The 12823-nt window shown below is 36.9% G+C and overlaps 1 protein-coding gene across 1 annotated transcript; it reads right to left on the bottom strand.

Annotated features, from left to right (window-relative positions):
• Positions 1-1009: 1009 nt before the first annotated feature.
• Positions 1010-12734, bottom strand: CRELD2 (cysteine rich with EGF like domains 2; the record flags this gene model as incomplete). The annotated part of the gene is made up of 10 exons (XM_032204931.1): positions 1010-1609; positions 3030-3170; positions 4039-4134; positions 4392-4469; positions 5787-5885; positions 7086-7262; positions 8280-8371; positions 10413-10523; positions 11424-11506; positions 12642-12734. Coding segments are annotated over 10 exons (1029 nt in total), but the record flags the coding sequence as incomplete, so codon positions are not given.
• Between the last annotated feature and the right edge of the window lie 89 nt (positions 12735-12823).

Genomic DNA, 12823 nt, shown 5'->3' with positions numbered 1-12823 from the left:
TCACTGTCAAACTAAGAAACATCTAGCTGAAGGAAAATAACTTGTCTTATAGAAAACTGTCACATTTTAATACCATTGGGTATTTAAACTACATCTCACAAAATCAGCTTACACAGGTTTTAACGTAAGAATCCAACAGAATCCTCTTGTTTGTGCAAGTATCTATTGCACATATAAATCCTACATGCACTGCTCACAAACTGAACTGTGATGAAGACATTTTGAATACAGAAGTCTTCAGAAGTATACAGAAAGTGTTTGGACTTCCTTGCTCAACAAGTCGGTCCTTTCTATTTCCACTTACCACAGGGTACTGTTGATGGCTTCCAGACTATAGCTTCTTCATAGTCAAGCCTAAACTATGTTCTTTTCACCTATATTCTCTACTACTTTGTTATGCTCCCTGTATCCATCACCTTAATGTATGTCAGACTTCACTTACTTCCGTAAGAGCTTTAAACACTGCAGCAGGATGGTCCTTGCCTTATTTACAGTGACGGTCCTGCAGAATATACCCATTTTAACTCTTACACTTGCCTTTAAGCTTAGGAACAAATGTAGGAAGCGGTGTCTATGCTAAGCTTATTTGCTTTACCTCCAAAACAGCACAAGAAACAACAAAATTGATTGTAGTATGCTTGCTTTGAAAAAGACAAGGAACTATTACATGCAGCAGTAGATTCTAGTGAAAAGTAAGTATTCATCAATTCCAGAGGCCACTCATAACAGCTTTGAGTGACTGAGTGCGGCTATTAACTTACTTGTATTAAGTGTGTAAACTAGTTTATACAGTGATGGGAAATATCTGGAAGAAAGATTTGTCTGCCAGCCTCTGGAAATAAGTTTAACATAAATCTTCCTTTAGAAAAAAGTGATATTTCCCTCCCCACAACTGCAGCACAACTTAAGAAGTGCTCAGTGCTGAACTGAAATACAGTGCTTATAGGTGTCTGGATTTTTTTTTCCCCACTGTCCAAATGAAAAATAGACGTGACAACACAGCAAGGTATTAACATCTTAAAAATTTTAAGGCACATTCCAACAAAATAAACTTTTATTGAATGCAGTGTTAGGCATTCTGTTTTGTTTAAGGGAACAGTTTCTCCTTCCCCCCCCAAAGATATTCCCTTTGACAATTTCTAAAAGCTGTATTTCAGTTACAGAAATATTTCTCATGTCAAGAAACACCAAGCTTCAGTTTAGATTTTTTCTTGAATTATGAAGTGCAACTAAGTCCTTCCTAAAAAGGATGACAATTACCAGTAGGCACTAGAATGAGAGATCTTCAATTTGTTTACAGTTGTTGGGTACAATGTTATGTTAATTCAAATTTTATACTTACCCATCTAGACCGTTGTTCTTAAAGAACTATAAAAAAGTGGTATTTAAGAATAAAGAAATGCAGCTTAAAGAGCAGTTTATCACCATTTAAAAAAATCTTAATGGCAACCTGCATGTTTAATACCATTCCCACAGTAAGTCAGCTAGCAGAGACTTAGTCCAATAATTTAAAACTTGAGATAGGAATGTCTTTTGGTTCTGGATGCACATCATAAGTCCTCATGTCCAGTATGTGAAGGCTCAGTTGTTTCAGTCTCGACTTCCCCTCCTGTGAAATTAAGCATCATTACTATTAGAATGCAAAAATGAATGTGTCAAAAATTATATGATATAATTAACAATACATTAGGAATTTTTAATAGACAAACCCAAATCAACATATTTTGCAAGACCACACAGAGAATAAAATCATAGACCGGAGCTACTTGCTTCAGTGTCAGGGTCCAAGCTTATGAAATTTGTATCAGAAAAAAAAAATAAAATTCAAATAAATTGGTTTGATACTGGTAGTTGGAGATAAAAGCAGTATGGCTATTTCTATTCCAAGTTTTTGTTTTCAGCTATTCACAATGAATTTTCTCTTTTCCATATCACCTGTCAGAAGACACTCAAACTATTTGAACACAAAAAGCAAGTATTACTTAGAATTACTTTCTATATTGCAAACTGCTTGCTTCAGATGTTAAAAGAGCCTTTAAAAAGCAGAGCAATCTAAGAAAAAAGTTAGGTCAATTTGTAAATTGTTAATTTTGCTTTTATTCTCATGAAGTGTCAGACTACACTGAAACTGCAGTTATGTAGTTTTCCTGTGCAGTTATGCAGGAGACCTGTTACCATGTGCTTTTTTTTTTTTTTAAATAGACTAATAACACCACGTATTGAAAGTAAAGGTCTGAATTGAATAACCTTAATGAGCAATACTACATAGACCATCACAACTTAGTAATGCAAGATGAAAAAGTAGACCACAGGGCTTAGGGAAAGAAAAAAACAACAACAACAACAACAACAACAAAAAAAAACACTAAGAAGTAGAAAGAAAGTAAAGTTATAATAATGAGTCTCTCTCATATATCCTCCTACACTCTTTTTTTGAAAAATAACCTTGTTTTCACTTTGGAATTGTACAGTTTAAGTCAAGCCAAACAGTTCTCTACTACTGAAAGATATATCATCTTCTCATTCACCAGTTCTGGCACTTGTGTAATCACAAAATAAACAAAATTTGGCTCACTCAGCCAACAAGAAAGAATTCTGCTTAGTCTTCTGAAATTTCAGCAAGTTGAAGCAGCTTGAATGCAATTGGATAAACCCCTAAATCATGAGAATAAAGAAAAAGTGGGAAGGAAGATGACCTCCTTTTTATGACAGCAGTAATCTGCTAGTTCACTTTAATTACATAATGAAACCAAACATCTTACACAACCTTAAGCAAAAAAAAAAAAAAAAAAAAATCAACACGAGAACATTTAAAACACAAATACTCATCTTTGAAGAAGAAAACATGCATGCCAGAATACATGGCCAACCACAAAAACTTTGGAAAGACTAGAGTTTTAGGAAGATGAGAAATTATACAGATTAATTCACAAGTGACTAGATCCTTAGGCAGAAATACAGTTGAAGATTTTATATATGTGTGTGTGTACATATATATAATTTTAAAACATCATTAAAAAGCTACTTACCTGGTTTTACAGTTTGAACACATGTTCCATCCTTATCTTCAAACCCTTCTGAACATACACACTTGTAACTACCTGAAGTATTAACACAGTCTTCATTCTCTTTAATGCATACCTTTTCAGGAAGGTTACATTCATCTATATCTAGAGACAGGAAAAGAAAGAGTCCACTGCTATTATTTTGTTCTATAACTTACTTATGCTCAGTCAAACGAGATTCTACCTCAGCCACTTCCAATGCAGGAATTAATTGCTTAGTAAAAGCACTGAAGAGCAGAATGCTGCTGCAACAGATTTGACTTCTGTTAAAATAAACTGTTACAGTTCTTCATCTTTCAGATTGTGTATCAAACTTGCTCAGATAGAAGGCTATTTTTTTGTTTTGCAGGTCCAATGTGCAGAAATTAATTAAGCTACGTCATTTGTCTTAACCTACTGAAGATTTCCCATGGTCATTTTCTGTTGATGCCACTAAGGTAAAACAAAAGGGAAGAGAGCCTGTAAATACTACATCATCACAGTTAAGAGCTATTTAAGATTGTATACCTTCACCTCTCCTACACAGAGAAACTCTGATTTCACTCTTTTACTGTTGTTTTATGTGTTAAAATTCACTACAAATTTGTATCATTAGAATTTGGAGATTAATGGATCAACAGAAAGACTCCATACTGCATACCTTCCTTTTTGCTGCAAAATGAATACAGATGCACACTTCTAATGAAATGATAGGTAACCGACAAGGCTTGCATATTTGGTTCACAAATCAACTATAAAATACTCTGATTCTTTTGTTGGAGTGTTTCACCGTTAAGCTTTGTCATGCATATTAACATAATAAAATAAGTAAAATATTATGAAGTCTTTACTGCTAATGCCACAACAACGGGGATTATTTTGATAGGCTTTAAAACTGAACCAGTCTAAAGTGAAAGCACTTTAAGAGCTGCTCAGTGTGGCTATCTTGAGTGAGCTAACTGGCACTCTGCCATATATAGTTAAATCCACCAACCTGTACACTTTTCATCTTCCTTCATGTATCCAGATGCGCAGGTCTTACATTTGTCGGAACCTTCCCCTGTGCAACCTACACAGCTAGCATGACACGCTACAGAAAATATTTTAAACATAAGAATAAGAATACCTTAGGTTTAAAATACTACCCCTTAAAGTCAGCCAGCTTACACCCACAAGAAATAGCCAGAAATTTCTCACCTTCCTCATATTATCATATGTCTAAAGCCTCATCCTTCCCCAGCCCAGTCAGGATCAGAACACATTGTACTAAATGCCTTCTCTAGTGTTATCTCTAGCATTAGATTAGGATTCTAGATGATACAGAATACAAGCAGATTAAAAAGAAACCTTTGCATGAGAAAGATCCTTCTGTGTTCAAACAATACTGCTCATCTTTGCAAGGAGAAGAAGCACACTCATCTAAATCTGAAAAATAAAAAGTGACAAGTTACCTAAAATAGTAGTCATGGTTAAATAGACAGATTAATATTTGAATGCTACACTTAGAGAATCTATAAGAACTGGCCCACAAAAGCTGTAAACAAACTGCCTTGAGAGTAACCATAACAATGAGTTTATGCTCAGATATGCAATGTTGCAAATACATGTAACATGGTAACTTATTTACTGTTTTGTTCAGCATAAGGTTATATTAACAAACCAAAACTGTGATTCACAGAAGCTGTTCTATGATGATAACAGACATATCAGAAGAGATCGAGTTAAATAAAGCTTCCAGAATACCTGCCATTCTTGTCATTTCCAAGTCAGTGTTATGCTATTTGCATAAAAAGCATAAATACATGCAAAACAGACAGACAGAGTACTCTTCTGGGATATTGTTGATTTTCTATCCTGTATTACCAAACTATGGAACTTTCTAAAGTATAGTACAAAGAAAAAATCCATTCAAATGCACACACATAAACTGCATAGTTTTCTACAAAAAGCATACTGAAAAAAGCCAAGTTATGGTTAGGACCAGCCAAGTTGAATAACAGTTTTACCTAGGAAGTTAAAATACTCTAGTCCTGTGAATTCAAGGAAAGGGCACAACAGTATTCATACTAAAATATTTGGACAAAGAAAAGCTATTTCAGTCATTGTTGTTGCTGTTATCACTCCTACCAGCTCCTCAAGTAACTTGCACTTGATCAGTTGCAATGACTATTTGGAAAAAACAGCTGTACAGAAGACAATACTAGACCATCTAAAAACCCTCCTACTATGTTTTACAGTTGTCTAAGCAGGTGTCGCAGTAGCTGTAATTCAAATCTTCATTCTCATTAACACGTTTCTCAAGAAGCCACATTCGCATAACTTTTAAGATATTGTTTCCAGACACTATGTTAAGGGTCTTTTGCTGGTTTGATTTGACCAGTTAGATACGGGATACTGCATCTACTGATCCCTGTTACAGAATTTAAGTAGAATATGTTACTCTCAGATTAGTCCAGTTCTGCATTGGGAGTGTACTCATTATTAGCATTTTTCCTTAAGTGTCCATATGTATCTCCTCATAAACCAATTGAAATGTGAAGATAAGAATAGATGAGTGTGGAAGAAACACTGCTTTCCTACAATGTGAAACAAGTCTGGAAAAGAGAAACTGCAGACTGCAGAAATCTCAGCAGATTTCTTTCATAAAACACTTACATAAAATATTATAAAACTTGACGTAATCTAATCTTATTATCCAATGTTGCTGCAAAACCTGTTTGAAGTGTACTAAATATTACTCACCCACACAAGCTGCTTCTTCATTTTTGATCCAGCCTTCTTTACAGTCTTGGCAGTCCTTATTACTTGAACCAGTACAAGTTTTACAAGCAGCATGACAGGCTGAAACGAGAGAAAGCTACACTGTGAGCTATGCTGACAGATTCCAAGACAAGTTAATGCTCACAAATTCTCAAAGAAAATCTTATTTAGGATTCACTAGAAACCATCACCTTTTAGTATTTTGAGCCTTGCATTCACAGGATTAAATCTTGACTATACAGAGACATCATTTACAAAAATGCAGTTCTGTCCTAACAAAAGTACAGGAAGCCAAACCTGGCAATTAATAGACTTCTGCATCACTTAAAACTGAGTGCTGGGAAATTCTACTGCCTAAAAGTGGCAGGTCCAGTTTCTGAAATATTTGAGAAGAAGAGAGCAAGAAGGTAAACTGTTCAGCCTCTCAGGGTTGGGACAACAGCTTAAGCACCGTAGGATTCAATACTCCTTCCTACCAAATGTGTGAAGTGATACCAGTCTTCAGAAAACAAGGGAACATACTAGGAATCTAACTGACTGAATGCTTGTTATGTTGCAATATAAAACAAATCATATGGAAGAATTACTACACTTCCAGGTTAAAAAAAAAAAAAAAGATAATATCGGAAAAAAAATCTTTAAATCCTACAGTCAGGATTTAGTTGCTACAGAATCTTATTCAAAATGTACAAACAGATGAAAAATCTGGACAACTGAAAAAAGATGAAATTTATTCCTAGAGCCTGATGGACTTTGTTTCTTAATTGATATTAGATATACTTAACTGGAATCTGTAATACACCTTTAAGTAGAACCTGTGTAGTTTACAGTACAGCTCTGCTGTTCCCACACCAACTTATTCCAGTTAATTTATCTGAAACATGAGGTAAAACTAGCTTTAAAATAGTCCACTATATGGAAATCTAGAACTGAAGCGACTGTACAGGACCTTATAAAAAAAAAAAAAAAAAAAAAAAGCACAAAGCTTGCTCTTCCTTCTCATCTCCCTCACAATATAGATGAATTCTGCTTCTTAATTTAAAGAAAGGAAGCGGAGGGAATGGAGGAAAAAAATCAAGGGCAGTCTGGGAAGGTGACTTACCAAATTCTTAGAATTTCACCAAAATGACTGGCATGTACTTTATGGACAAAGGTGAGCAATCAGATTGTTTTCCTGTGACTACTTTCTGTTAACTTGTCTGTTAGAATTGTTTCTACTTTTGTTTACAAAAACTAAAATTAGAAGACAAAGATCTTTGCATATATCAAAGATTTTATTACCTGTACAAACAGAATGTGTGTCATTTCTCAAGGTACTATAGTAACCACTAGTACAGTCCAAACAAAATTCTCCTGTATACTCCTTGTTGCAGCTACAGGAGCCATCTCCACCACGGGTTCCGTCCCCATCACAGTGGCCATTTCCATGACAGGGTCTTTCTGATCCACCACGACAAGCTTGAAAGGATGAAAAACACTTTTTAAAAAATTAGATGTCACAAGAAATAACTTCCTATTCTCAGCCACAACCACCCTAAGTGCCTCCCTCTGCATAGGCAGTACGATGTAAAAGTATATACCCATAACAGTATCCAATTTTCAAAATCTTTTTCTCTTGAGAGCAACCAGAAGGCATGGAACACGAAATGCTAATATATCCAAGTATAAGGACACTCAAAACAATCTCCAGGGAAGTTTAGTTATAAAAATTATGGCTAATGACTGTAACTTCTAGTTTTATCTATTTTTGCTGGCTAAAGTTCGTGTCTTTATTACAGATATCTAAGAATGGTCACACTGCTATAGAAAGAATCTACTAGCAAGCAATAACTTAGGATTGTTGGATCAATGTCAGGAAATAGCACTTCATTTTCAATAACTGTCAGTGTAAGAGGACAAAACTGACCTGTAACAAGGTGCAAGGTTTTACAGATTTATAAATTATACAAACCTCAGTGGCCAAAACTCCTTTTTTTTTTTTTTTTTAAAAAAAATCACTTTTGCATCATAGACCTTACTTTTATACAACTGTCCCTCACCTATTTCTCCCACTCTCTTTTTAACTCACTCTCAGTTGTGAATTTCTTCCTTTAATCCCCAAGAGCATTTTGGCTGATTTAGTCTTGAAACCACCCAAGGACTGTTGCCTGTATACCTTCTGAAAAGTCACCTAAACAACTGACTTCACCACAGAGAAACTTGAAGCAGAGATCAAGAGTAGATGTAAATGTTAATCAGATGGATTCAGCACGAGTACCATGCAGCTTTATACGTTACTTCATGCCTTAAACACCTTTCTTCAGGGAGGAAGCTCACAAGGCAGCTAAGTACCATGCAGCAGGCAGGTACATACTACACAGCAGCTACTCTCTCAAGCAAAATATCATACTTCATGTCCTTGTTATGAAAGGCTGAGACAAACAAATGGTTGAAGAAGAACACATCTGTGACTATATTTTTTAAAAGAAAAATTACCGAGGCAATCTGGTCCATAAGTTCCAGCTGGGCAACAAACTTCTATTGTTTCTATGCAAAACCACTTAAACAAATCAGGATACTTCTTCTTTCTGTGTATGAAAGACATTCATTTACAAATTAAAAGAATTACATTTTTTAACAGTCAACTAACAAAAATGAACCTGCACACTGTCGTCCAAAAAATCTGTTGTATATGACATGAGATTAGAAACCTATGTTTTCTCTTCTGAAATTACAACTACCTTATTTCAGGAACCAACTACTATGAGTCCTCCTAGTAACTGGAAGACTTTTTAATGTAAGGTTTTTTGTTTTGTTTTTTAATTTACTATTTGTTACTAGACTCTACCTAAATTTTATATTTATGAAAAAGTGAAATATGACCAACAAAATGACTTCAGACCCCCCTCCTTTTTTTTTTTTTTTTAAGCACCTTACTTTAAGGGAAAGTTGGTATATAGTTTAAACAGTCATATTTATATATTCCTCTTAAAGATAACAGTTGTGTGCTTACCTCAACTACATGGAAGAGAACCCAGGACAGATATTAACATTTGCTCAACTTATAGCCAACCTGACTTCATGGTAAGGTGCACATTAAAATTTGTCTTCCTTTTTTTTTTTTTTTTTAAGCACGAATCAAGTAATATTTCAGAAAGATTTTTTATATTAAGAAGTTATAGTTATGTGATACTCTAGCACTAGAGTATACACCTGATTAATAATAAAATCACTAAGTATTATTTTGCAAGCAAGCACAAGGACTGCTGCAGTTTCAAATGACAAACAAAAGACCTCAGTATCACACAGACACTAAATTCCAGAAACTTAACAAAGGAAAGCCATAAGGAAAGTTTAGAAATTATGAAGTCTGAAAGAAGTTATGTCTTCAGCAACTCCTGTGGCACGTACACCTTCTCCTTCTAAACTATTAGAGCTGATTGTATTCACTCCAAGGCCCAGACCCTGAAAAGTAAACCTACTGAGACCTTGTTAAAAAAGTATCCATAAGTATCCATTGCCTTGTTAAAAAAGGTATCCATAGCCAAAGAAACTACCACGCAAAGTTTCCAAAGTCTTTGGAAACTACCACGCAATCTGAATGACATTTTTAGATTAAAGGACAGAAGGCAAAATTGATCAACTGCACTCAACAGATCTCTTAAATAAGGAAGCTTTCCAAAAAACAATGTATTTTTTTGTTGTTGTTGTTTAGATTTTAGGAAGTCTACTTGGTCAAATTCTCTATTTAAGATCAGTTTCTTTCAGTCCTGCAAATTTTAGAGCATTCTCTGAAGCAGTCTTGTTTGATCTGGCTTGCATAACTCCCCTTTCCTTAGTTTGACTGTTAAATGTATACTCAGTACCGCACAGCAAGGTAGAAGTATGAAGCAATAAAGCAATCGTTAAAAAAAATGGATTATCAAAAATCCTTATCCAGTGATGAAGTAGTTCATGATAGTTCACCCTATTGAATTACACCTGACTGGAGGTTGTCCACCTCTGCAGGGGACACAGAAACAGTAGATGAGCTACTCTCTACATGAATTTCCAGCTCCTTCATCCACATTGTATGATCCCCAACACAAACCACTCAGTATCACTACCTGGCAGTCACGTATTCCAATACCAAAAGCATTCCTATACCATGGAAACAATACAGGGACTGGAAAAATCTTTGTCTACTACCTTATCAACTCAAGGTAATAAAAAGAACACCCACTTAATGATTTTGTTATCTCTGAATAAGAGAATGAGTATTACTCACTTTGAGTAAACAAAATATCCTATCAAGCTTTCTTTTTCATCCAAAATGTGTATAGATGTTCTCTTAACTTTCTGCTGTTGTATAGCTGAACACTACTTTCATTCAGAAGTGGCTGCAATTAGCAGCACTGAATTAAATTTGGAATGTACAGCTCCGAGTTGCCTCGTGATGACTCTTGGAACCTCCACAGCTACCTGTACTCTGCAATTGACAGGAGAATAAAGTGGACTTATAATTATACACTTTCCATCTCTGCTACAACTAATATATTCCTATTGATCAGGCACCAAATATACCATTAATATTTCATCCTCTTTGATGTTTATCAGCACAGAGATCTACACAGAAAAATTGATACTTACAGTTTGAACCACCATTTCTCTATATGTTCCTCATGCTCCTCTACCATGTTGTTACATTCAAAGTTACTGCTGTCACAGAGATTCTCTATGATCTCTACAAGACGAATTTCACTACAAGCAGAGAAGAAAAGTCATGATTTTAATTTTAAAATATTACTTGGCACCACACAAAACATGTTACAGAAGCTAGACTTCAGCCTAGGATACTTTATCGGTTTAGAGTGTGTTCTGAACTAGTTCCAAGACAAAACAAATATAGTAAAGTTCATTAGTTCTTTATTCTGGTAACTAAGAAGATTAGGACAACCACAAGAAAAGCTTCAGCTTGCTTGCACTTATGCTTGCAGACTGTATGTTGGTAAGAGTTTTCTAACAAGCTCAACAGTAAAATTTAGGTATTGCTAATATATAATAAAAGCCCATGTAGCTGGACAGTAACTGAGGTTCAGAAATCCCACCCTTGCGTTTCAGTATTCCAATTAAGAATAAAAACTGAATTTGAGATTTGGAAAAAAGATGCCAGATCACACTGCTCAGTCATCAAACATATATGCAAAGAAGTACAGTAATCTTAGCCTGAACAGTTTCCTATTCAGTGCTAAGATACTGAATACGGAGCAGTTACTGCTTTAATTCTAAACCAAGTACTGCAGTACACCAAGATATGTACATCCCTTTTAAGACAAATAATTAACTATGGACCATTATTTAAAACTGTCACTTTAGGACCCCACTGGGTAAATAAAAAATACCATGACAAACAATGGTATTCACTTTTGTTGTTTTCAGAAGCAATACAAATCAAAGTGTTAACAATGGATGTCAATCTTCATTTTAAACTGCAGATACAATGTAATCTGCTATATTTTAGTCAAAATGAATTCAGGATTTGGACATATGAAACATTAGCTGCTACATTCAATATTCAAGTACCAGATGAACACCAGTTCTGCAAAGTTACATGCAGCAGACATGAAACGCTACTGAAGCTGAAGCGCTGAGACAGTTTACCTGGACTCATACTTCGACAATGTCTTCTCTTCCCAGGCAGTATTTCCACCACCAAAGTTCTTCTTCGCAGTATCTGCTAATCCCTGGCAAGCGAAAAGCACCAAAAGAATCTAAGTAATATAGTTTGTTTCTAACAAAAGTGAACAGCAGCATTAAACAATTCTATGTCATTGCAGAAACTTCAGTAAAATTCTGAAGCTGACGATCAAATTGTTCAATAAAAAAAAAAAATCATCTTGTGCTATAACACATAGACATGGCTATGGGAGAGTCTTAACTTCTTAGGAACTTTATTAAAAAGTCAAATGGGCCCTCTGCTTCATTCCGTTTTGGTAGTATTTAGCCCAAACTTTGCCATGTTGTAACTTTAATATGTAAAAAGGCAACAATAATTCGGTGTGACCTGCACACCTTCCCTGAGTTACAGTCAATACTCCTCTAAATATGCCTTGTAAAAAAACCCAGAAGTTCAAATATACAACAGCAAATACAAGCACAAAAAGTATTAAGTATCTGTCCCAAGCTACAGAGGTCCCTTGTTGCTTCTGCCACAATGCAAGACTGTTGCAGGTGACAACATGCAGAGAACTGTAGAATCATTAGAGTTGGAAAAGGCCTCCAAGATCATCTGGTCCAACCATCACCCAGCCACCACTATTGCCCTCTAAACCATGTAACTAAGCACCATGTCTAACCTTTTCTTAAACACCTCCAAGGACGGTGACTCTACCACCTCCCTGGGCAACCCGTCCCAGTGCCTGACTGCTCTTTCTGAGCAGAAATGGCTCCTCGTTGCCAACCTGAACCTCCCCTGGAGCAACTTGAGGCCATTCCCTCTGGTCCTGTCACCAGTTCCCTGTGAGAAGAGGCCGACCCCCAGCTCCCCACAGCTTCCTTTCAGGTAGCTGCAGAGAGCAATAAGGTCTGCCCTGAGCCTCCTCTGCTCCAGACCAAACACCCCCAGCTCCCTCAGCCGCTCCTCACAGGACCTGTGCCCCAGGCCCCTCACCAGCTCCGTAGCCCTTCTCTGGACACACTCCAGGGCCTCGATGTCCCTCTGGCAGCGAGGGGCTCAACTTTTAGGGCACGGTGCCCTCCACCAGCACCTACCCCACACCCCACGCGCAGCACAACGAGCCCCTCTCTCCCCATTAAAACACCAAAACCGCCCCGCCGCTGGAACCCAACCTCGGCACCACCCCCACCCCCGCCGCGCACCTGGTTGAACCTGTCCACGATGCCCCGGCAGGTGGAGCACGCCAGGCGGCGCCGCTCACCTGCGGCAGGGAGCGGCGGCAGCAGCACCGCCAGGGCCAGCAGCAGCAGCAGCAGGGCCGGGCGCGGCGCGGGGCCGGACCCCATGGCGGGGCCGGGGGGAGCCCGCAGCCGCCTCAGCGCCT

This window comes from Aythya fuligula, chromosome 1 (assembly GCF_009819795.1).
Source record: "Aythya fuligula isolate bAytFul2 chromosome 1, bAytFul2.pri, whole genome shotgun sequence".
Classification (NCBI taxonomy): Eukaryota; Metazoa; Chordata; class Aves; order Anseriformes; family Anatidae; genus Aythya; species Aythya fuligula.
This window is presented reverse-complemented; position numbering and strand designations above follow the sequence as displayed.